This window comes from Grampus griseus, assembly GCF_964374135.1.
Source record: "Grampus griseus genome assembly, chromosome: X".
Classification (NCBI taxonomy): domain Eukaryota; kingdom Metazoa; phylum Chordata; class Mammalia; order Artiodactyla; family Delphinidae; genus Grampus; species Grampus griseus.
Genome location: NC_138999.1, coordinates 55,007,932 through 55,034,978, shown reverse-complemented (window position 1 = coordinate 55,034,978; position 27,047 = coordinate 55,007,932). Strand labels below are relative to the sequence as shown.

The 27,047-nt window shown below is 39.9% G+C and overlaps 1 protein-coding gene across 5 annotated transcripts in view; it reads left to right on the top strand.

The window, feature by feature from the left end:
* Positions 1–18,758, top strand: part of EDA2R (ectodysplasin A2 receptor) — a 75,559-nt gene extending 56,801 nt beyond the window's left edge. For 2 of the 5 annotated variants that reach the window (XM_082681609.1, XM_082681611.1), the window contains 5 exons: positions 4,539–4,717; positions 5,272–5,357; positions 7,004–7,168; positions 8,418–8,603; positions 9,977–18,758. In XM_082681609.1, coding sequence (XP_082537735.1) covers positions 4,539–4,717; positions 5,272–5,357; positions 7,004–7,168; positions 8,418–8,603; positions 9,977–10,368 — 1,008 coding nt within the window. In that variant the 3' untranslated portion in view covers positions 10,369–18,758. The remainder of the gene's footprint in view (positions 1–4,538; positions 4,718–5,271; positions 5,358–7,003; positions 7,169–8,417; positions 8,604–9,976) is intronic. The other 3 variants (XM_082681610.1, XM_082681608.1, XM_082681612.1) reach the window with 3 other exon arrangements.
* Positions 18,759–27,047: the final 8,289 nt, after the last annotated feature.

Here is a 27,047-nt window from a genome sequence, read left to right as displayed (position 1 = left end):
TTGAGACTTAAATATGTTATCTTATTGCCTTCCAGCTTCCAGGTTCTGAAGAGAAATCAACTTTGCATCTTATTGAGGATCCCTTGTATTTGACAGATTGTTTCTCTCCTTCTGCTTCAAGATTTTCATTTTGTCTTTGGCTATCCACATCTTGTTTATGTCTCATATGGGTCTTTTTGAGTTTTTCCAAATCAAAGTTTGTTGAGCATTGTGGATGTGTTATTCATGTCTTCTGTCAATTTTGAGAAATTTCAGCCATTATTTATTCAAATTTCTTTCTGCTTCTTTATCTTTCTCTCTCTTTTACTTTTGGGACTCCCATAATGTGTATATTGGTCCATTTGATGGTGTCTCTTAGGTTTTGTTTACTTACTTCATCCTTTTTAAATTTCTGCTCCTCAGACTTAATAATTTCAACAATTTCAACTGTCATGTTTCAGGTTTCATCATTTGTTCTTCTACTTGTTCAGATCTGCTGTTGAACTCTTCTAGTGAATTTTTAATTTCAGTTATTTTACTTTTCAATTCTAGTATTTCTGTTTGGTTACTTTTTACAATTTTTCTTTTTTGATATTACCATATTTTTCATACATTTATTTTCTTATATTCTTTAGTTCTTTGTCTATGTTTTACTTTGAACATATTTAAGACAGTACTTTTTTGTCTTTGTCTAGTAGGTCTGATGTCTGGACTTCCTCAGGAACAGTTTGTCAATTTTATTTGTTACTGTAAGTGGGCCATACATTCCTGTTTCTTTTTATGCCTTGTGTTTTTGTTGTTGTTGTTTTTGAAAACTGTTTTAATTATAATGTGGTAACTGAAAATCAGATTCTCCCCCTTCCCCATATTTAGCTGTTTTCTGTTGTTGTTACTTTATTTGATGATGGCTATAGTAGTCCATTTGTTTAGTTGTTTTAACCAAATTATTTGTGCAAAGACTGTATTCTTTGTCATATGTGATCACTGAAGTCTGTGTGGCTCTTTTTCAGCTAATATTTTGACAGGAATTTCCTTGAGTGCCAGCAGTTAAAAGTAAATAACAACAGTAGCAACCAAAAAACCCACATACCTCTCCCAATCTTTGAACATTGGCTCTGTGCTGAAGCACTCCTTCAACACTTAGCCAAACTGGCACTTAGCCCATGTATCAGTCCGGTGTGCAAGCTTTGGGTCTTCTCCATATTTTTCTAGTCATGTGTCTTTCCCTGGACATACATGGGCCTTTCTAAACTGGCCCCATATATATTGGTGCTTTTGAATGTCCTAATTTCCCAAAGAATCTTCTCCAGCTTTTGCTCCAGACTTAAGCAGTCTATTATATGTCTCCACCCATAATTTCTTGTCCCAGGCATCTCTGGTTTATTAGTTTGCTTTGCAAAACATTTTAACAAATGCCCACCCATTTTCCAGCCTGCATTTTGAATTGAGTGAAACAGAGATGAGCACCTTGTATCTGTCCTTCAGATAACAGGTTAAAATAGACATACACAATAATTTTTGAATAAGTTTTGCTTAGCTCACTCTGGACCTAGGGGTGAGGGTTTCACACTAGGAACTCAGGCTGCTGCTACTTTAAGACTGCCTTCACTTTAGGACTGTTACTGGGGAGAGGGGTGCAGTAAGGGCAAGTAAAAATGGCACAAATCTTTCCTATCATTTTCAAGATGCCTTTTTCTTGGTTCAGCATTTGCTTCATTGTTGTAAATGTTTGACTATTTCCCAGAGTTCTGACAACATTGATTCCGACAGTTTCTGTTTGTGTTGCTACACTTCTGTGAGAGAATGAAAGCTCAGAGCTGCTGCCTCCTCCATATCCCTGATGTCCTCTGTCGTTTTTAATATATTGATTCCAACATCTCCCTGGGTGTCCCTGTGTGCCAGAAGATCAAAGCATAAAGAAAATTAAGGATACTTTAATTATAAAATAAGTATAAAGAAAAAAGACAGTTTTTTGTTGAGCCAGGCCTGAGAGATGCATACATCATTTAAACCATATTCCATTGGCTAGAAATTAGGCACATGTCCCTACAGACTTGTGTGGGGTTAGAAAATGTTGACAAGTGGTATTCCCAGGAAGAAAGGTGAATGAGTTTAGTGAACAACCAGCCAACTTCTCCCACAACAAACAAATAACTAATATCCATTGTTAAGTAGAGTTGTGTCTTTGACAAAGAGCTATGATATAACAGGCAGGAGCCTCGTTCCTAGGTTAGAATGCCAGAGCTGGAAGAATATTTAGAGACCATTTATTTTAATATCCTCAGGTGTTGGGGACTCTGATGCTTGGAAATGGAGAGAGGCTAGCCAAAGTTACACTGAGTCAATACCAGACCTGAGACAATATCCAGCTGGATCACTCATCTCTCCTCTATACCACCTTTATTCAAACATGTTTGAGCATTTCCGAGAGTAAGATTCAATCTTAAAAGATTGTATATTTCTAGAAATGTATCCATTTTTTCTTGGTTGTCCAATTTGTTAGCATATAATTGTTCATAGTATTCTCATGATTATTTGTATTTCTGTGATATTGTCTGTAACTTGCACAGCAAAGCACATCAACAAAACAAAAAGGCAACTTACTGAATAGAAGAATATATTTGCAAATAAAATATCCACTAAGAGGTTAATATCCAAAATATACAAATAACTCATAACAGTCAACATCAAAAACACACAAACAACCGAATTAAAAATGGGCAGAGGACCAGAATAGACATTTTTCCAAAGAAGACATATATATGGCCAACAGACACATGAAAAGATTTTCAACATCACTAATCATCAGGGAAATGCAAATCAAAATCACAATGAGGTGTCACCTCACACCTGTCAGAATGGCTATCATCAAAAAGACAAGAAATAACAAATGTTGGAGAGGATGTGGAGAAAAGGGACCCCTCATGCACTGTTTGTAGGAATATAAATTGGTACAACCATTATGGAAAACAATATAAAGGTTCCTCAAAAAATTAAAAATATTACTACCATTTGATCCAGCAATTCCACTCTTGGGTATTTATCTGAAGAAAATGTAATCACTAATTCAAAAAGTTATATGCATCCCAGTGTTAATTGAAGCATTATTTTAATAGCCAAGATGTAGAAGCAACCTAAGTGTCCATCAACAGATGAATGGGTAAAGAAGATGTGGTATATGTATGTGTATATATATATATATATATATATATATACACACACACACACACACATATATGTATATATATATATATATATATACACACACAATGAAATATTACTCGACCATAAACAATAATGAAATCTTGTCATTTACAACAACATGGATGGATCTAGATGGTATTATGCTAGGTGAAATAAGTCAGAGAGAAAGACAAATGCAGTATGTCTTCACTTATATGTGGAATCTAAAAATACAAAACAAACAAATAAATGTAACAAAACAGAGACAATCACAGATGTAGAGACCAAACTAGTAGTTGCCAGAGAGGAGAGGGGTGGAGTAATAGGTGAAATCAGACAGGGAATAACAAATACTATATGTTTTCATTTATATGTGGAATCTGAAAAACAAATAAACAAATATAACCAAACAGAAACAGGCTCACAGATACAGAGAAAAAACTAGTCATTGGCAGAGGAGAGGAGTGTAGGGGTAAGGGCAAAATATTAGCTTGGCCAAAACGTTCGTTCAGGTTGTTCCTAACATCCTGCAGAAAAACCCAAACGAACTTTTTGGCCAGCCCAATAGGTGAAGGGAATTAAGAGGGACAAACTACCAGTTATAAACTGAATACACCACAGAGATGCAATGTACATCACAGGGATTACAGTCAATAATATAATAACTTTGTGTGATGTGTAATCTATAAAAATATTGAATCACTGTGTTGTACTCCTGAAATGAATATAATGTTGTGAGTCAACTATAGTTCAGTAAAATGTAAGAAATAAAATTTTCATCACAACCCAACACATACTTACATATTTCATCTGTAAAACTTCTATAAAACAATACTAAGATAGGTAGTGATTAGCATTCATTGTCAAATATTTCCAGTTCCCCAGCTCTGGCACACTATAGAATTATACTTTCTTTTACTTTTGTAGTTACTAATGATCAGGTGATGTGTGTGGTGAAGGACGTGAGCAAAATGAAATGAGTTATTTCTGGGGGAAGATTTAAGAGCCAGTGCACAGATCACAATATTCTCTTTTCTCTGATGCTCCAATCATGGTAGCACAAAGATGAAGCCTCCATCACTCTGGGTAACCCAGTAAGTATAACGTAAAACAGAGCCCCCAGGAAATCTCTGGTAAGCAAAATGGTGTGAGTGAGAAATAAATTTTTGTTCTTTTAAGACACTGAGGTTTGGAGTTTACTTTTTTACCATAGCATAACCTAACCTATGCTGACTGTAAATTGATGTCATGACTCAGTAATGGGTTGCAACTTGCAGTTTGTAAAATGCTACTCCGTACAATGTCCACTTGTCCCATAGCTAATCCTCTCTCCAAGTTTCTGTAGAGTAATGTTAGTGACTCCCATTTCACTGAAGGATTGTGGTTATGGAGAAGGTGGAGATGCATACTGCGCAGCCTGCCCTCCCCGCAGATATAAAAGCAGCTGGGGCCACCATAGATGTCATACTTGCAACACCTGTGCTGTCATCAATCGTATCCAGAAGGAGAACTGTACAGCTACCTCTAATGCCGTCTGTGGGGACTGTCTGCCCAGGTGAGCCTGCTACATAAGGCCAAGCTCTTCTGGGCATTCTGTAGCCCTTGGAGGTCTCCCTCATCCTTACCTCTCAGGGCCTAGTTGAAGTATTCTAACTGTCCATATCATGATGAGTTTAAGCTCCCCTGAGGGAGAAGCATTATTTTTTCAAGATACCTCTATAAAGTACTTAGCACGCAGTCAATTACAGATGAGTACTAAACAGCTGTTTTATCATGCTGGCATGCTTAGCTCAGGCCCAAGTTTCAAGGTAAATCTCACTGTAGACCTAGAAGAGATTAGGAAGCAGTTGGTGTCAAAGCAGTGTTTCCTTCTCTTGTGAGACTAGTTCCCCTTTTGGTTATAGGGTTTGGTGAATGGGGGAAGAGGTGGAGCGTCTGGGACTCTTGAGTCAGAATCAGACATAGAGGCAGAGAACTCACGAGGGGTCAGAGTGAGTGATGGCTTCCTGGAGGACAAGACTCTTAGAAGCTGCCTATGGTTCAAGAAGGACCAATCCAAGTACATTGCTTGTTTGATCATCTTGCCATTTTTTATTGCTCTGACTACAGGTTCTACCAAAAGACACGTATTGGAGGCCTGCAGGATCAAGAGTGTATCCCATGCACGAAGCAGACCCCCACCTCTGAGGTTCAGTGTGTGTATCCAGTTCTCTTCTCCCCTTTCCCCCCCAATCCATTGGGTGACAGCAAGACAGCATAGTAAAGACTTCCCCTACCCCCTCATACTCCTTCCTATAGGGTAGATTGGCAAGGGAATTGGTTAGATTTGAGTAATAGTTTTGCAATATATTATCTGTGTAATCTTCTATAAATTATTGAATCTCATTGAACCTCATTTCCCTCACCTGAAAAAAATGTAAGTCATGAAAATCATTGTTCTTCATACCTTATGGGATTCTGCCTAGTTCTAGTGAGATGAGAGGTTAGAAAGCATTTTGTAAATTATAATATTTGTACACTTGTGTATTATTTATTTGAAGTTTATAGGAGTCCCTAATGCTTAGGACTAGTAAAAGGCTGAATGAAGCACTAAGATCTAGTCTGTGCCCATATCACTATCCATTTATCTGTCTATTATTTTTGTCTATCTACCAACTATATGTCTACTCACTTATTTTTTAATTTATTGATATCTTTTTAAAACATGAAGTATTTCAAATATGTAGAAATATTTTAAATGCAGAAAAATATAAAAAGAAAAATGCTCAGTTACACAGCATCAATGATTAATAAATCTTAAAATTTTGCATATTTGCTTCAGATTTTTTTTAAATGAAGATTCCACAAGTTTAATGGAATCTGTGTTTTGATCCTTTCTGAGTTCCATTCTCTCCTTACCTCCCCAGAGGCAACCACTATCATGAAATTGTGTGTATCTTGTTGGTAGGTTATGCTACAGTAACAAACCCCCAAATCTCAGTGATTTCATGCAATAAAAGTTTATTTTTCATATGCAAAGATCTTACTCTATCTTGTAACTATACCATCAAACCATGTGGTTTCCAGGTTGATGGGACAGGTTAAGAGATAGAGGAGACATACTGGCTTTTAACTACTTCAGTCTGCAAGTGACACACATTACTTCCACTCACAGTCCATTGGCCAGAAGTACTCTTATGGCCTTACTACAAGGGTGTATGGGAAATGCAGAGAAGCATGTGGATAACTTGTGAGCACTATGACTCTGCCAAACTCTCCACCAATGTTTTGATACTTGTATTCTTTTATATATATATATATATATATATATATATATATATATATATATATATATTCATAAGCAATGTATTCTATATGCTATTTTTTATATTTTATAATGTTTTATGTAAGTGATATCAAGTTATATACTCTCTCTCCAATTTGCTTTTCCTCTCTGGATTATTTAAATTGATCCATACAGGTCTTTTATTTTAAATGCTATATAATAATATTACATAATAGAATTATATCATGATTTATTTATCCTGTGCCCTACTGATGAACATTTTAGTTTGTTTCTATTTGTCTAGGTTATATAACTGAATGTGACATGGAAAGACCACAGGATATGTGCATCTTCAAATAACTATACTAATTTATACCATACCAGCAGTATATGCTAGTTCCTCCACTTTGTTCGTTATACTTTTCCCTGCTCTACAAAGAAGTAGAACCAGTTTAGCAGCCCTAGTTGAGGAAGACCCTGGGGAGAGGGTGCTGGCCTGAGGAAGTCCAGGCCCAGTGTCAGGGTGACTATTGACTACCCACAGTGACTGACCTCCCCCACTTTCTTGTCTCACAGGTGCCTTCCAGTTGAGCTTAGTGAAGGCAGATGTACCCACAGTATCCCCTCAGGAGGTCACACTTGTTGCACTGGTGAGCAGTCTGCTCATGGTGTTTACCCTGGCCTTCCTGGGGCTCTTCTTCCTCTACTGCAAGCAGTTCTTCAACAGAAATTGCCAGCGTGGTAAGGGTAGCTGCTTCACGTATTACATGAATCAGGAACAAGGTTCTAACTAGCAGAAGAGAGGAATTTCCTGGGGTTGAGAGTTAATGGACCTTCCCTACAGTGCTGAAATATCTGGGGTGGCAATAGAATGCACAGGACTTCAGAGATGATTGAGGCTGACCCTATGAGTTTATAGGACCTGGTTCTTTAAGGTGTGGTGATTCATAAAGGGCTACAACATTATGGGAAAACCCTTGGGAAAGGCATCTGAAGTCCTAGTCCAATCTACCTCTAAATCACTGTGTAACTTTAGATAAGTCATCTAGCTTCTTTGGACCTCTTTCTCCTTAATCTTTAGAATGAGAGATGAAGTTGATTTCTAAGTTCTTTTCCAATTAGTTATATCTACTAATAGGTATAGATTCTGGAGCATGTCAGGAAAAGAGGAAGGCTGGCTGGAATGAGACATGACTATAATAAAAGTGGGTGAGGTCTCAGGCAATGGTTATCAGTATAGTAGTATACCAAATGTGGTAACTGAGAGCCCAATGTCCAGAGGAATTGGCAAACTTAGACATTTTTCCTCAGACAATAATGATAACCAGAGCTCTGGCCCAGCCCATAGGAGATGGCCATGTGAAATTTTAGATGGAATGTCATATTTAAAATCAGGAGTAACATCATGATCTATTTTCAGCACAAGTCCAGCCATTAGCCAAGAATATGAGACAAGAATGCCAGGTCACTGAGGGAAGATATAGGGGAGGTGAGATGGTGGCTGGCCAAGACCAGAGAAGGGTTTAGATCTTTAGTCAATAGTACTGAGGTTCAGTGCAGCTTCAGTGCCATCAAGGGAGCTGAGAGCTGGACAGAGACACCAAAATAGGAACCCAGGCTAGTAAGCAGAGTTGATTTAGTAAGGAAAGAGGAGGACACATTCTACTAGATACACAGGTGCTAAGGACTCCTCCTCAGCCCACTGTATATTGGGTCCAAAGCAACACAACTTTTTTCAACCTCTCTGTTTGTGTGGAAAGATTCTGCTTATATAGGCCTACCTTGGTTACTTTGGATCTAGGGTCTGCCAGATGATCTTCAAAAAGCTTAGAAGATATGTTTGGCTCTACCTCTCACTTAAGTGGAGGTGAATCTAGGATTTCAGGGGATGCAGGGCACAAGGGCAACACTGTTATCCCTTTATGACCCTTCTCAAATTCTAATTCTCTCTCCTCTACTCTCTGGTGTCTCCTGGAACATTGTGGCTCAGGGTGGATCATCCTGTCTCTGACTTTGGAGGCCAGTTTCTCAGATAAGAGCTGTTGCCCAGTCCCTGGGCATGGGCATGAAACATGGGAAATGAAGCATTTGGGCCCCAGGGCCCGGAAAGAAGAAGATGAGGCAACATCTGAGAGCTGCCTGTCTCCCTCCTCCTGCCTCAGGAGAAGAGAAATGGGTAACGCTTCTCTGCTCGTCCTCTGTCCTCAAGATAATAATGCAGTACCCTTTTCTGGGGATACGAGGGCAGGCAGCTCCCTCAGGGTCTCCACAGGGGAAATAAGATTAGACATTTTCTCATTTATCAGGAGGTGTTTTTCAGGAGTCACTGACTTACATGAATACTAGGGTTGTATAAGGGAGATGAATATGTGAATTGGATCCAATATAAGGTTCATTAGAGAGGAGTAGAGACTGTGGCAAACTGAATAGTTCATCCCCTGTCTAAAGAGGAATCTACTACTCAGTTTCAGCTGTTTGTTACCATGTAGGAATATTCAATGTTTCAAGATCTTCTGAATTTTCAAGAGAAGCCAAAACTCTGGATTTTTATATGAAATAGTTTTAAGTTATGGCAATGAGTTATAATTAAAAAGTACCACAACCACAATGCAGGGGTCAAACAAACACACATCCCATAGGCTCTCAGTTTGTAACCTGATGTTGAATCAGACTTATGCATGAAAGGTGTTTTAATTTTCTATCACTGCCAGAACAAACTACAACAAATTCAATGGCTTAAAACAACACCCATTTATTATCTCACCATTTCCATAGATCAGAAGCTTTGTAAGCTTGGCTGGATCTCGACTCAGAGTCTCACTAGGCTGAAATCAAGGTGTTGCCGAGGCTGCATTCATTTCTGGAAGATCAAGAGGTTAATCCATTTCCTTGATCATTCAGAAAGGTGGAAGAATTCAGTTCCTTGCAGTTATAAGGTTGAGGTTCCATTTCCTTGCTGACTGTCTGCTGAGAACCATTCCCAGTTTCTAGACACCACCCACTCTTTGACTTATGACCCATTTCCATTTTCAAAACTAGCAATGGTGGTCAAGTCCTTTTCCTTTCACATATCTGATACTCTCTCTGACTCTTCTGCCTTCATCTTCCCCTTTTAAGGACACATGTCATTACATTGGGCCCACCTGGGTAATCCAGGATAATCTACCTATTTTAAGGTCCATAATCTTAAATCCACCTGCAAAGTGCCTTTTGCCATATAACACAACATATACACTGGCATAACACCAGGGAATAAAGATCATGTCTGGTGTGGGTGTTGTTAAAATCCTGCTTCCCACAAAGGATTTCTCTTTCTCTGGAGAAATTGACAATTTTCCCTGATCCACCACCAGGTAGCCTTAATCTGATACCCCAATGTAAATATGTTTCTCAACTGTGTCACCTCAGCCTGGTGCTAGGTGCTCTGGTCCCCAGGGATGGGAGGGGGAGCACTAGTTCCCAGATCTTTCCTGATTTTGTGCTCAGGACCAGGTGCCCCGCTAAGAAGAGCCCCTGCCTTTGGGTGACTCAGTGGCTTTCTGCTTCAAGTTTCAGGAGGTTCGCTGCAGTATGAGGCTGACGAGGCAGCGGAAGAGGAATCTCTCTTCCCCATGCCACCTGGCCAGGAGACCAGTCCTGAGTCCCCACTGAGTGAAAGCATCTTTGAGACCCAGGCACTTAACCCCATCCTGGATGACGACTGCAGCTCGACTCGTGGCTTCCCCACACAGGAGTCTTTTACCTTGGCCTCCTGTGCCTCAGAGAGCCACTCCCACTGGGTCCACACTCCCATCGAATGTACAGAGCTGGACCTGCGAAAGATTTCCAGTTCTGCTTCCTATACTGGAGCTGAGACCTTGAGGGGGAACACAGCTGAACACTCTGGAGACAGACTGGAGCTCACTGTACCCTTTGAAGTACCCAGCCTTTCACTCTACTGAGGTGAGCTGGAAAGGTAGGGTAGAAAGACCAGAAATTGGGGACCACCCCCAAAAGGAATTATCCCTTGGAGTACTGTTGTTCAGTAGGGCTAGTGTCAGAGGAACAGCAAGCTAGGAACACTGGTGGATGGAGGGACAACTGTGATAATGTTAATCTTTTAAGCCAGTCAGTCATACATCATACATCTGGGCCTACAGCTGTCAAGGAACTGGCCAGGTTGACATGATACCAGTTTTTCTATCCTGGTCTTTTGCAATCTCTCTCAGAGCCCCACTGTCTAATAGTTATATTCAGTTATCTCCCATCATGTATTCAAGCACCAAGGTACAGTGGGAAAATATACAAACCTTGGCATCTGGAAGCCTTATATTTCAAATCTACCTCCATTCCTTAATATTTGTGTGAAGCTTGTGTAAATCCCTTCACCTCTCTGAGTCTCAGGTCCTTAATCTGTGAAAAGTAGGAAATACTATTCACCTTATATTGTGAGAGTTGAATGAGAAATGCATGTGCAAGTGCCTTTTATAGTGTCTAATGCATTAGAGGTGTTTAAACCATGTTAGTTTGTCTTTGCCCCCAGTCACAATTTATATTGGGTTGGCCAAAAAGTTTGTTCGGGTTTTTCCATAACGTCTTATGGGAAAACCCAAATGAACTTTTTGACCAACCCAATACATCCATACATATACACTACACTCGTCTGGTCTTCATAACATACCTTTATGGTAAGAAGGTTACACTTTATAGAGGCAGGAACTGAGACACAGAGAGGGAAAGTGATTTGCTTAAAGTCACAGAGCATTTCAGTGGCAGAACTGGGTTAGAGCACAGGTTTTGGAGCTCCATGTAAGTAACAAGGGGCAGTATGAAGCATGAGGGTGGATTCCTATTTTTCAACTAACCAATTACTTTCACCACCCATTTCCATATTTCTCCAGCTATGATATTGTCCAGGTCCCCCAATGACTCCCGCTCCCTATATCTTACCTAAGAAAATATAAACAATATGTAGGTGAAAGCCAAGACTCCTATTAAACCAGTCATCCTAGATACCTTCAAGGTCATCTAGGCCAACCTCTCTTCCAACTCCTCCAATCCATTCTTGAGTCCCTTTTATAATATCCCCAAGAAGTGTTTGTGTCATCCTTGCTCACATACTTACAGTATCAGAGAGCTCACTACTGCCCAACATGTATTGCAGCTATGACTGGTGGATTTGAGCTCAATGTAAAGAAAACCTTTCTGTCTTCTTATAGTAACCACCCTTGGGTCCTGCTCTGCTCCTCAGGCCACACAGACCTCATCTGCTTCCTGTGTCTTGTGATAGCCCTGAAGAAGTCTAAAGATAGCATCTCCTCTCTGGAAAGTACCACTTTGGGTTCCGTTAAAGTATGGGGGGCTTAAAACTGAACCCAGTTTCATGAGGAATTGTCTCACCAACATAGAGTAGGGTAGAACTGTCATCATGTCCACCCCACACAAGTGATGTTTTTCTGCTATTATACCTTAACCACTGGCCTAAAACCATTTTTTGAGGGATGGGAAGAGGAAGGAGCTAGTGAGATTGCCCCATAGGTTTCTAACTTGCTCTGCTCCCTCCCTAGGTCTCTTGGGCTCCTGGCAGCCCAGTCGTTCTCCCTGGACTTTCCTGCCTTGTTCCTATACCACAACAGCAGCAGGGGCATAGGATGTGGTATCCACAACAGCCTGTACTCTACAGACGGGGCACATCCTATCCCATCCCACCAAAGGATTGATCCTTCATCATTTTCCCAAGACTGACCAGCAGCATTTTTTGCTTTCCTATCCTAGATAGCCTGGAGAACCAGATTCCCTAGTCATGGGACTACCGGACATATTCCTAGCTCAGCTTGATTATAGAGAGGAGGGAAGGGGATGGCAATGAATGGGGTAGAGTTTTACTGCCTGCATCTTTGGTCAGGTGAATCTGAAGGGGGAGCCTCTCAGTACCCTATTGATACATCTACCTAGCACTTTAGGGACAAAATCAAACTCTTCCCTCTTTCACTCCTCTGCACTGCCCCCCCCTCCCCAGTACACACACACACACACACTTACACACATCTTAGGAGAGGCCTGAAACCTTGATTCCCCACACATCTCTTAGACTTCTGTGGCTGTGACAATCACGGAGCTAACCCCTTTGCCCCCTGAGGTCTTCCTCTCCACTTATAGGTTTCTTACCTTCTTTAGTGGGGATACAACTAAGCATCTTTTTGACTCTTAAAATGGTACTTCCTAAAGTTCCTTTTATCTTATTTCTCTTCTTTTCTTGCCTCTTTTGTCCCTTCCTGGTATCTTGTCTTCTTAAGCCCAAGGCTGAGCCTCTAGATCCCAAGGGCCAAATTCAGAGCTCAGAGCTTTCATCTTTGGGGTGACCATGAAATCCCTGAGATCTAGTGGGGGACACTTAGGAGCTAAGTGTCTGGTGTGGGTGTTGTTAAAGCCATGAAGCCTGCCCTAGGGTTGCTCAGGGACCATTGGTGCTTTCTTGGTTTAGAGAAAAACAATCAATTGCTGAGCCCTCACCACCAGTTTCACATGCTTCTCAGAATAAAGTGGAACTTCTCTCTCCATGGCTGATGCCACAAGGCAGATGAGAACATCAAGGCTCAGATGTGGGCACCATGGATTGTTTTTAAGTCTCCCTTATGTCCATAATGGGCTACTTGGGCTGATACCCACTTCCTCACTGTGGGTCATATTTTGAAAGAAAAATTGCCCAGATGAGCAGAGCAACTCTCTCCTTTGTTTGGGAGCAACCTATATACTTCAGAATGTTGGATGTGACTTAATTTGTGAAAACCAAGACTGTATCTTAGGGTGGGAATGCTGGAATTTACTACGTATATGTGCTACACTTTAAAGTTTGCAGTGTGTATTCACAGCAATCATCTCATTGGATCTTTATACACACCCTGAGGTGGGCAGGGCAAGAATTACCATCTCCAGGTTGCAGATGATGAAACTGAGGCTCAGAAATGGAAGGTGACTGCACTCAGTAATGTATGGGGTAATTATCAAGGCTAGGGTCATCTCCAATATCTTGAAATCTTCATTTTCTAGAAGACAGTGTTTTAAAGTAGTAGCTTTTCTGGCATATCTGTTCCAGAAAACAACACTTTTTGGAAGCAAAAGGGGTGGAGGGACAAATAAGGCCTTTATGCCTGAATGTGAATGAGGTAATATCCTTGCCTACAATACCAAACCTATTCTCTCCCCCTCCCATCAGCTCCCCTACTCCCACCCTGTAGCCAGCCTGGATGTATATTCTCTGCCAGATCTGACCCCAGTGGAAAGGTAAGAGACTTTCCATTCAGCACTGTCTCTCAAGAGATCAAAACGTGAGAAGAGCTGCAAGGTCAGACAAAACCCTTTCTATCTGTCTATCTTATCTCCTTTTGCCACTGGGGGTAAGAAAGAAGGTATAAAGGTTGGAGCCAGTAGGAGTATCCATCCTACTTGTCCTCCCTCCTGTATTCCTCTGTTCAACTTAAGAGTCTCTGATCTTAGTTTGGGCAATGACTTGAGACTTTAACTTTAAAGGTGGGAGGGGGACAAATATCCCATCTTTAAAAGCCTCTCCCAGGTAGATTACAGATATTTGAGCAAATCTTTCAATTATAACACTTTAGTGTTTTACATTCTAAAAAAATTCAGTCATACATGCCTAATTTAAAGATGAGGAACCTGAGCCCTAGATAGGAGTAGTAACTTACCCAAAGCAATTCATATTTTGGAAAGGCAGCGTGCTCCACACTCCCAACCCCAGACTGAAGTGTGGATTCCATGGCTGAGGATAGAGCCAGGGAAGGACAGTTTGAGTAGAAACTGCTCTTGGCTATGGCAGAAGGACAGGCAGAGGTGTTGGAGGGCACTAGTTATTTCTATCCACTAGACACTGCCTAAATAACCCTTAAAATATCATTAAGGAACATAGGGAAGAGCAGGAGATTGAATAAGGCAATTCATCTCCACCGCCAGAAAAAACAGCTGGCCCCATAGTCTAAGTGCTACGGAGGCAGCAGTGTAGTCTTCCACTGAAAAATAGCACATGACTTCATCCACATCCAGGATGGAGAGGGTTTCTTTGTTTTTTTGTTTTTTGGGGGTTTTTTTTTTTGACTTTACTCTCCCCTATAGCTCTTACCTCCTATAGCCTACAAGTTTTCCCCTCCCTTCTTCCAGATCCCTCTGGACTCACCACACTCCCTGGGTTAGCTGGAAGATCTTATGCATGTTTGAAGAGTGATGGTCCTGTGATGCAGCACAGGCCAGAGCAAATAATTTCCCTGTGGATCTCCTGGGCCTCACCCTTTATTTGAAGTGCTATAACTCTCCACCTCCGGCAGGGAGCCGGGCTGGAATTTGCCTTATTGGAACCTTACGGAAAATTTCTGAGCCAAGGTGACCTTCCCTCTGGGGCCTGATTTCCCCAAATTACCTCCCAGCAGTCCTCCAAAGATACCCTCTAATATACTTAGGAGTAGCTGAGTGGGGAGAGGAAGGGAGCCTCACTGCCACTTTCTACTAACATGTCAGTTGGATCCCAGATTTCCCACCACCCCTTCCCATTTGATTCTTTCTGAAGTTTGTTTTTGCTTTAATTCCTACCTATACATCTCATGACCAGGAAGGAACAAGCAACTTGGAGGCTGTATTCTTCTTTATTATCTGGCTATCTTTTTGAGGACTGTACAGCTAGTTCTGTCCCACAAGTACTTGGTGGTTAATTAAGTACATTAAATTGCATGTGCACTTCATTAGGACCTAGCCCTGGCAAATGAATGCTCTCTACCACAAAACCTCTGCTTTCAGGATTTTATTAAATGCATCTTTGGGGAGAGTTCATCTACAAATATTGATTAAGGGCTCCGGGGACAGCCCATTGGTCAGGGTGCTAAAAGCACCTGGGAAAAAGTAAACAGGCCCCATTGTACTGGACTGGGGATTAGAAGCAATTGAATTACTAGCCTGCACCAAGCAGCCTGACTTAACACAGGTATTGGCAAATACGTGTGAGCCAAGTGTTTAGGCCTTGATCTTTAGGTTCTCTGTTCTTTTCTTTCTGGGACAGTTTATTCTCATCTCACTGGCTCTAATTAGTCATGTCTGCAGCTTCTGGTAGGGCAAGAACTAGTATCCAAACAGAAGATGATTCAGCTTGGGCAGGCCTTAGGTGTTCAAAGGTCACCATGTGCCTGGCAGTGGTTCAAGCCCAAGTCTAAGATTGCTGTATCTATGGCAAAGGTAGTGATTTTGTCACAGTCATAATGACAGTAATATTATGATAAAATGTTACAGCCAGCTTTATTCATTGTTCCTGCTCTAGACTTTATAATTTACAAAGTTCTTTTATGTTTATGGTCTCATTTCATCCTCACAAACCCCTGAATAAGGTGTTATTATATCCCTTTTGAAGAAAAGTAAAACAGCTCATATTAGATATGTGGCTTGTCAGGCCAGAGATCAGTCTGACCCAAGTCTCCTGATCCCCAGACCAGGGCTTTCTCCAGTGTTTCCCCTTAACAACTGCTTTAAGATGGTACAGTTACTATAGTGGCACTGAGGGCAACATTGCAGAAAAAAACAGCAACAATGTAGCAAAATTCCCCAACGGTATATCCATAAACACAATTACTGCAAAGCTCATTGTGAGCCCCATACAAGACAAGAAACTTCCTGGCTAGAATACCCAGCCCAGAATAACTTCTTAGCAATGATATTTTCTGTAGCAATTAAGACAACAGCCTTGGTTGCTGGGGCTACCCCAGTGCACAGGTGTGCCAACCAGGAGCAAGGTCCTCATGGTATGAACATTGTGTGACCATTCCAAGTCATACCCAGCATCACCTTGCTTCTAACTTTCATTCTGAAGTTAAAAAATTGTAGTTAGCAATTGGACTAAGGAAATGTTTTACTTTGCTTTTTAAGATATCTTGGGTAGAGGTGAGGTGAAGCATGCTTGTTTTCCTTATAATTGCTGCTTTGCCATGGCAAATGTCACACTCAAGCATTTGTTCCTGGGGAGTGTTTTTAAATATTTCATTGCTTTTAAAGTATGGGCATCTTTGAGTGCCTTGGTTTCATGTATTTTTTCTATTTGGGGGTTATTGGTCAGTGGAAGCACAAAGGACATGTGACAGAAAAGTTTTCAACATGTCCCTAAGACTAGAAAATAGTGGAGTTGTCTATATTTGAACTAGCAAAAGAAAGTTGTTCTTGCTTGTAAGGGAGGGGAGGTATTTACTGAGGACGAGTTTAGTTTTTCAGTTTTGTATTTTCTTCTCTGTGTATCTGGATTTGGATTTTGACAGGGAGGAGCCTAGGAGAGCAACTTTCTCCTCCAAGGTTCTCAGATCCAGGCTTGGTAACAGTGTCAATACTGTAGCACCCTCTCCACAACACAAACCCTACTATACTGGGAAGATAATCTCTTATGCACCTAATCCCCTGCTCGCCTCACTAAGAAGGTCTCTGGTGTTTTAAATTGAATGTAGGTAAATTTTAATTACTTTTCCCTCCTAAATTTGTTATTTATAGAGATTTTGTTCAATCTTGAGCCATATGCATATGTGTCTACTGGCAGAGTTATGTTTTATTTCTGATGGTCTGGAAATATTTCATATTAGCCAATAAAGAAAAATACATCCAAATACCTTGTTTATTCCTCTACTTTCAAATAGCAAGGTGCCTCATTTGACTGGTGTGTCTTTGCTCAGTGAGTACAGCAAGGAAATGTGTTTCTTCTCAATGGATCCATCACCAGGGATAGTAGGATCCACTGACTTGCCACCCAAGAGGTCTGGGTTATAGTCCAAGCTCTCCTTCTATATTTTTGAATTGCTTATGACATTTATCTTTTATTCTGGGCTACAGATCTACTAGAACTTCTTGTGTTCTAAACTAATATTTCTTAAAACAGGTTCCATGTCCTAAGAGGACTGTGCACATGTCTTGTGAGGTCTGCAAAATCTCTCAGAGATTGTGTGTATTTTCATTTTGACTATAATATTCTTTTAAAAAATACAAGCATATTCTCTTTAGACCATCTGGATTATTATCTCTTAAAAGTACTACCTGGCCATTTCAGAGTCTGTGTTTACAATCTCGTTCGATTTAATGAAGCATCTAAGTAGATAATATTTAACTTTGAATGTTGTGCTTTACTATAATCTTATTTAAGAGCTAGAGAAATCAAGTTCCTCCCATCTTTAATATGCTATGATCCTGACAACAAAACATATTGGCAAGGATGTGGAGAATGGGACCTCTCATACCTTGCTGGTGGGATTGTAAAATGGTACACCCACTTTTGAAAACAGCCTGGTAATTCCTCTAAAAGTTAAAGTTAGAATTACTATATAATCCAATAACTCCACTATGTATGTACCCCAAGATAATTAAAAATATATGCACACACAAAACTTTTACACAAATATTCATAGAAACATTATTTATAGTATCCAAAAAGTAGAAAAAACCTAAATGTCTATCAACTGATGAATGCCTAAACAAATTTTCAAGTATACATATAATAGAATATTCAGTAATTAAAAAGATTGAACCGACGCACAATATGTCATAAATTAACCTCAAAGCAAGCTAAGTGAAAAAGCCAGACACAAGAGACCACTTATTGTATGATTCCATTTATATAAAATTTCCATATAAGCAAGCTAATAGAGACAGAAGGTAGATTAATGGTTGCCTCAGGCTGGGGGGTGAGAAAAGGGATTAAAAATGGTCCCCAATTTATGATGATTCAATTTACAACTTTTTGACTTTATGATGGTGTGAAAGTGATAAGCATTCAGTAGGAAACATACTTCAAATTTTGAATTTTGATCTTTTCCTGGGCTAGCAATATGTGCTCTAATACTCTCTTGTAATGCTGGGAGCCACAGCTCCCAGTCAGCCATGCAATCACAAAGGTAACCAACTGATATACTTATAACCATTCTCTACCCATACAACCATTCTGTTGTTCACTTTCAGTGCAGTATTCAGTAAATTACATGAGATATTCAATACTTTATTATAAAATAAGCTTTGTGTTTGATGATTTTTCCCAACTGTAGGCTAATGTAAGTGTTCTGAGCACATTTAAGGCAGGCTGTGCTAAGCTGTAGTGTTTGGTAGGTTAAGAGTATTAAATGCATTTTACACTTAGGATATTTTCAAATATGATGAATTTATCAGGATGTAACCAGTTGTAAGTCAAGGAAAATCTGTAAATGTAAATAGGCATGAGGGATCTTATTTGGGGATGAAAATGTTCTAAAATTGAGCTATGATGATTGCTGCATCACTCAGTAAATAAAAATTGTTGAAATGCACACTTGAAATGGATGAATTTTATCATATGTAAAATACACCTCAATAAAACTGTTTTAAAAAATATTCTGTGATCATCGATCTGAGTAGACTGGTGTTGGTTTAACAATTTGATTACTTTCCAAACACCTGCATTGCCAGAAATAATCTCTCTTTCTCTCTCAGACAGACAGACACACACACACACACACACAAACATGACCCAATTACTCAATTAGGACAAAAGAAAGAAACAGAACTAGAGTCCTATTTGGTTCTTTTCATTTTGAACTCTCTACATAGCCTCAAGGAAAGAGAAAGGATGCATCTAGAAGGAACTTACAGGAGGCATCATTCAAAACAAAAGGAGGAAGAACAAAGGAAACTATTATAGATTCAGGGGTGGGTATAGGAAAAGAGATATTGGGAGATACCATCACAGGCTACAGAGGAGTTTTTTGAGGGAACCATCACAGAATAAAGGAGGAGTAACTGGGAATTACTTGGCAGGTAAGAGGCCAGGACTTGTGGTGAGTCTGTCCTGCCTTTGTGTCAGAAAAGAACTTTTTGCCCAACCAGGCCTCCCATTCTTACTCGAAATTTTGAATGCTAGTACAGTGGGAGAGATTTAACCCTCTAATTTATGGATGGTGATTAAGGCACAGTAAGTGTTAGCACTTATCTGTTGGAGTCGATGTCAGTGTGTGCTTGTACCAGTCATAGGGCAGTGAAGTCCTACTCCTTACCCAAGAAGGACATGGGAAAATCAGAGCTCTGTAAATAGATGGATTAAAGCACAAACAAGTCTTCAGACTATCAAATAGGGGATTATTAGGTGATTGTTAATAACCCTTTTATTAGGGACTAGGAACACTTGCTATTTCTGCTGGTATGATGATCTTTCACTTTATGTTCACAACATGATTGGCAAGTTTCTGTATGCCCAACAGTTAGTCCTTTAAGGCCTTAGAAACTGTGTGTGTGTGTGTGTGTGTGTGTGTGTGTGTGTGTGTGTGTGGTGGTTCAAATGCTGCCTGCCTGGAAAAAATGGATCCCCAGTGAGAGCAGCTGCCTAATCACATGATTATATGGCCCCAAACCTTTTTTCCTTGTGGTTTCTAGTGCCAGTAAATTCCCTTCCTTAACATCTCTTTCCTAAGGAATAGTGCAAAAGTGAAATAGAAGGGAAAGTAGTCAATATTTAGTGGTTATCTCTCATGTGTTTTCTCACTTTCATATTTTGTCTCATTCAATCCTCATGATGTCCCTAGGTGGTAGGTGCTCTTTATAACCTTCATTTTACAAAAGAAGATCACAGATTTAATGATTTTTCTATGGTTATACAGTAGTAAATGATGTGCTAGAATTCCAGTCTAAGTTTATCTGACTCTGAGGCACAGACACTTCCCACCATGCCTCAGCTGCCTCCCTAAGACAGACCTCAGGAAAGAGAATAGAATTTATCCCACTGGATCTCTCATAGTTCCCAGCTTGGGAGGCTACATCAGAGAGTCTCCCTAGGAGACTCTCTAAGTCTCTCTAAGTATCATATCACATAGTAGTGTCAAAGTATTATCAGCTCATGATATATTAATCATTCCCATGTAATCAGAAGGACCACATTGATCATGCTATCTCCTTGGACACAATGTTGTCATTGAAAGAGCATGCTGGAGATATGAGTTATTTATTTATTTTATGTATTTATTTATTTATTTATTTATATATATATATTAACATCTTTATTGGGGTATAATTGCTTTACAATGGTGTGGTATTTTCTGCTTTATAACAAAGTGAATCAGTTATACATATACATATGTTCCCATATCTCTTCCCTCTTGCGTCTCCCTCCCTCCCACCCTCCCTATCCCACCCCTCTAGGTGGTCGCAAAGCACCGAGCTGATCTCCCTGTGCTATGCGGCTGCTTCCCACTAGCTATCTACCTTACGTTTGGTAGTGTATATATGCCCGTGCCTCTCTCCCACTTTGTCACAGCTTACCCTTCCCGCTCCCCAGAGATATGAGTTCTTATTTCACCTTCATCATCCCCTAGATGGAGTATGAAAAGGGTAATTTCCTTGGCCTCAGTTTCCCCCATGGTACACTAAGGAGATTGAACTCAATGATCTCTAAGAGCCTTCCAACATTGATGTGCAATAAACTTACAAGACCTAGCTTTGCTATAGACTCTTCGTAGCAGGCGATCTCAAAGGAGAGGAAGGACAGAGAATATAACCAGAAATGGTAACTAGAATATGACTGAGTAAATAACAGGGGCTTAATTTTTTAACCTATGGGCTTTATTGATGTTTTCTATTCCATTTTGGAATCATCTCCATTAAACGTGCCTCTAGGGATTATTTTCAGATCCTCCAGATGCATCTGAGAAAGTAAGCTTTCCATAAGTAAGAACGACAAAGAGACAGACCATGATACACTTTTCTTCTCATTTACATGCTCTATATAACACTAGATCTCTTGTTAAAGTAGTAAATCAGTAACAGTATTGAAAAATATTATATTATATTAAACAACACATATGGGTAAAGATTAAGACACCTGTGGTTGGTTAGAGACCCTTTCTCCAAGAAGCCTTACTTGTTGACAATCACTGATTAATCTTTTCTTCATTCTACCTTCCCAATGTCTTGTATGGGATGAGTTTCTTCTTAACATTAGTTGAACCTTCCTACTCTAGTCCAACACCCCTACAGCAGTGATTCTTAACCTTGGCTTTATACTGGAATCACTTGGGGAGATTTAAAAATGCTGATGCATAGACCTCAGACCTAGAGATTTTAAGTTAATCATTCTGAAATACAGCCTGAGTATTAGAAGAAAAAAAAACAAAACAAAACACGTCCCCAGGTGATACTAATGAGTAGCCAGGGTTGAGAACTTCTTCCCTATAGAAACATTCTCCTACTCATGGCTTTCCTTATCATGGCCACAGGTAATCTATTTACTCTGTTAAAAGGTCCTTTTAAAACTTCCATCAACTGTTTGTTTCCTGCCTCTCCATACATCTCTTAAACTTAACTCTTTTCCCTTTGAGGTTTAAACTAGTATTCTTCCTAATCTATATTAACTAATCCCTTAAAAATCATCCCAATTACAGGATCAAGTGTAAACTTATGCTCAAATACAGATGGTTTCTAATATGTCAGCTTCCTGGGCAGAATCTTCAGGCTGTGAAAGCAAGCAACATCCAAAGCTCACTTTAAAAAAGGGTTTCAGGTTCCAGACCACAGAGGAAGAGATGCATTTCTCTACCACCACCCCCTCCTAAGCACAGCTAAAATCCCTGGACATTATATTTAAAACAAATATGACTATAAAACTCTTAGAGAGAAACATAGGCAGGACACTCTATGACATAAATCACAGCAAGATCCTTTTGACCCACCTCCTAGAGTAATTGAAATAAAAACAAAAATAAAAAAATGGGACCTAATGAAACTTCAAAGCTTTTGCACAGCAAAGAAAACCATAAACAAGATGAAAAGACAACTCTCAGAATGGGAGAAAATATTTGCAAACGAAGCAATGGACAAAGGATTAATTTCCAAAATATACAAGCAGCTCATGCAGCTCAATATCAAAACAACAAACAACCCAATGCAAAAATGGGCAGAAAACCTAAATAAGCATTTCTCCAAAGAAGACATACAGATGGCCAACAAACACATGAAAAGATGCTCAACATCTCTAATCATTAGAGAAATGCAAATCAAAACCACAATGAGGTATCACCTCACACCAGTCAGAATGGCCGTCATCAAAAATTCTACAAACAATAAATGTTACAAGGGAACCCTCTTGCACTGTTGGTGGGAAAGTAAATTGATACAGCCACTATGGAGAACAATATGGAGGTTCCTTAAAAAACTAAAAATAGAACTACCATATGACTCAACATAGGGAGGATGGGAGGGAGGCACAAGAGGGAAGGGATATGCAGATATATGTATACATATAGCTAATTCACTTTGTTATGCAGCAGAAACTAACACAACATTGTAAAGCAATTATACTCCAATAAAGTTAAAAAAAATACATGTACCTCAGTGTTCATTGCAGCACTAATTACAATAGCAAGGACATGGAAGCAACCTAAATGTCCATCAACAGATGAATGGATAAAGAAGATGTGGCACATGTATACAATAGAATATCACTCAGCCATAAAAAGGAGCAAAATTGAGTTATTTGTAGTGAGGTGGATGAACCTAGAGTCTGTCATACAGAGTGAGGTAGATCAGAAAGAGAAAAACAAATACCATATGTTAACACATATATATGGAATCTAGAAAAATGGTACTGATGAACCTTGTGGCAAGACAAGAATAAAGACACAGACATAGAGAATGTACTTGAGGACATGGGGGAGAAGGGGAGGTTGGGAGGAAGTGAGACTAACATTGACATATATACACTACCAAATGTAGAATAGATAGCTAGTGGGAAGCTTCTGCATAGAACAGGGAGATCAGCCTGATGCTTTGTGACGACCTAGAGGGGTGGGATAGGGGGGGTGCTAGGGAGGCTCAAGAGGGAGGGAATGTGGGGATATATGTATACATATAGCTGATTCACTTTGTTGTACAGCAGAAACTAACACAACATTGTAAAGCAATTATACTCCAATAAAGATGTAAAAATAAAAATTGATAAATAAAATAAAATAAAATAATAAAATAAAACAAATATGAGAAAGCCCTGAAAAGTGGAGAGAAGTCAAACCATCTAGAGGCTATGGAACCTGATGAGTGATACAGCAGTGAGTTCTCTGGGTTTTCTTTTTGTTGCATACATCTCAGACTGGGTGGAAGAAAATCCAGTGACACAGAAATGCCAATGAGCAATAAATGCCAATAAATCCCCCAAGGAAACCCTACTCTTTCCAGCTAAAAGACAAAGAGGCAAGATAGAAACCTTCTAGCTAATAACTGCCCTAAATTGTGGAAATAACTGTGACCCCATCACCATCTTTGTCAATAAAAGCAGTGCGGAGAACCAAGATTTCGACGCTTTCCCTGCTCTAATGAAGTATCCCTTCCCTTCTTGCCAGGGTGGTATCAGAGAAGACAAAATGAGGACTGGGAACTTTACTGTCTTGTGGTAACAAGCATCCCTCCATAGTACCAGTCGAGGCCTAGTGTGGGGGGGTGGAATTCCTCCCCTCTCCAGTGATAACAAGGCATTCTTCCCATTCCCCACCAGTGTCAGTGAAGGATGAGTGGGAATCCAGAATATTCACTACCATCCAGAAGTAACAAAGCATCTCCCCACCCAGAGATGTCAGTGGAGGCCACATGGGGAGCAATAAAATGGTGCCACTCCTCCTCCTAGCCAGGATGGTACCATCAGACCCCCAGTGAAAATCTGAAACTCCCACCTTTTCCCAGCAGTAAGGAGTCACCCCTTTACTCTAGGGTGTCAAGGAAAGCTAGTGGGAAACCTGAATTTCTACTCCCCACCTGTCAGTAATGAAAGAGTGACTCTCCTTCTCCCACTGGTGTGATGTCAGAGGAGGCCTGCTAAACAGAATATATTGAAAATACCCAAGGTCTTATAATATAATACACAAAATGCCCATATAAAATAAAACATCATGTTCATAAGAAGAACCAAAAAAATTGCAAATGTGAAAAGACAACAGATGTCAATGGAATGACATAGATATTATTATCTCACAAAGATTTTGAAGCAGCCATCATAAAAATTGTTCAGTGAGCAATTATGAATTTGCTTGAAGCAAATGGAAAAAACAAAACAAAACAAAACAAAAACAGTCTCAGCAAAGAAATAGAAGGACCAAGTAACTTTTAGAACTGAAAGATGCAATATTTGTAATAACTCAAAGATGCAATACTTGTAATAACTCAATGGATGGACTCAAGAGCACAGTGAGGAAGAGAGAAAAGATCACTGAACTTGAGTATACAATAATACTAATTATCCAATTAGAACAACAGAGAAAACTAAACTGAAAAAAAAAGTAACCAAGATACTGGCAATGAATAACTGGAATTTGAAAATTTTTCACAGTGTTATTTACACTAGCACCTCCCCCAAAGGAAATACTTAGGTATAAGTCTAACACAATATGTACAAGATCTTTATAAGGAAAACTACAAAACTCTGATGAAAAATAAAAAAAAAACTAAGTAAATGGAGAGATATTCCATGTTTATGGATAGGGAGGCTCAATATTGTCAAAATGTCAGTTCTTCCTAATTTGATTTATTGATTCAATGCAATCCCAATCAAAATCCCAGTAAGTTATGTGGTGGATATTGACAAGCTGATTCTAAAGTTTATACAAAGAGGCAAAAGACCCAGAATAGTGAACACAATATTGAAAGACAAGAACAAAGTTAGAGGACTGATATTACTGTTATCAAACTCATGTTTGGCTGCTTGCTACTTGAAACCCAACACTCGAAAGACAAACGTTGGTAGGAAAGGAAAGATTTCTTTATTCAGTAGGCCGGCAACCTAGTGAGAAGGTGGACTCACATCCAAAAGCCAACTTCACACTATCAATCAGGGAGAAAGAGCTTTTAAAGGGGAGTTTCAGGAGTGTATAGGTGGAAGAAGGGTGCTAGGTGCAGAACAGCACAGTCAGCTCCAACACTCATCTTGAAATTGCTCCTGCAGTGGTCTGATCAGCATCATCTTGATTGTTTTAAGTACAGTTACTCTTCAGTTCCAGGGTTGGTTTGTTCCCATTTCCTTGAGGCCAGTTCTAGAAATTGTGCAAGATGAAGAAGCTTATATTATGGCTACGGGCTGGACATAGTGTAGTTAACTTTTTCCACCTGGTGGGGGTTTTCAGTACCTGTAAAACAATCCAAAGGAGATGGCTCAGAATATTATCTATAGCCCTTGAGGAGGAACTCAATGGCCTTGATTTTGTTTAATGACTAAGCTATTATTATTTTGTCCTGCTTGACTGCTTTTCTTTTCTCCTGCATTTTTCTACTTCTATGATTAAATTTATTCTTTGCCTAAAGTTTTTCTACAGACAAGAGGCAGTCAGAAGATTTGGGTGGTGGGAGGTCTGTCCTGGGAAGGCCCCATAGGGTCCTGCTCCATTACACTGCTTGAATTCAACACTTACTATAAATCTACAGTAATCAAGACAGTGTGTCTAGAGGAGGCTGTGGGCTCAGGAAGTCTTTAGGTAGCCTGCCAGTGGATGAGTAGAACACTGTGCTTGCCCTGTTGTTTGTTTGGGCTGATTCAACCAGCACTGGAGCCTACAGACTGTTGGGTGGGGCCAGGTCTTGGTGCCAAAATGGTGGCTTCCTGGAGAGTTCACACTAATGAATATTCCCCAGTACCTCTGCCACCAGTGTCCTTTTCCACACAGTGATCCACAGCCACCCCCTTCCTCCTCAGGAGACCCTCCAAGCCCAGCAGTTAGGTCTTGCCCAGGCCTCTATGAAGTCACTGCCTTTGCCCTGGGTTCCAGTATGCAAGAGACCTTGTGTACACCCTCTAAGAGAGGAGTCTCTGTTTTCCCTCATTTTGTGGAGCTTGTGCAGTCAAGCCCTGCTGACTTTCAAAGCCAAATTATCTGGGGGTTCCTCCTTCCGATGCTGGACTCTTAGGCTGGGCAGCCTGGAGTGGGGCTCAGAGTTCTCACTCCCATGGGAGAACTTCTGCAATATAATTATTCTCCAGTTTGTAGGTCCAGGTGGTATGGGATTTGATTATATGGCAAGTGCATACCTCCTACCGTCTCTTGGTTCCTTCTTTATGTCTTTGGATATAGAATATATTTTTTGCTATATTACAGTCTTTTTTACTGATAGTTTTCCAGCAATTAGTTGTGATTTTGTTGTGCTGGTGAGAGGAGGTAAGCTCAAGGTCCTCCTACTCTGCCATATTATCTCCCTTCCTCAAAACTAATTTCTTTTAAATGTGGCTAGACTGAGAGCATAAGGAGAGAAGTCAAGAGTCAGATTTTACATACCAAGGTCAGTTAAGTAAAAATATGTTCCAGTCATTAACATATAAAAGCTTAATTTTTAGCATATTTGAACAGAAGGAGATTACTTTCTGAAACACCCAAAGAGAGAGAGCTCATGCATCCAACCAAATTGACATACATGTTATTATTATTAGCCCCACTTGATTTCTGGAGGCTTTTCATCAGTGTGAATGCTTGTTATAAGTGCTTTAATTCTTTTGGTACCATTCTCAGAAGAGTCTCCTAAGTGGACTAAAATTGAATTTATCCATGTGAAATTGATGAATGGCTCCTACTTTCTTTTTTTTTTTTTTCTATTTTCCATTGAGGTAAAATTGGTATATAACATTATATTA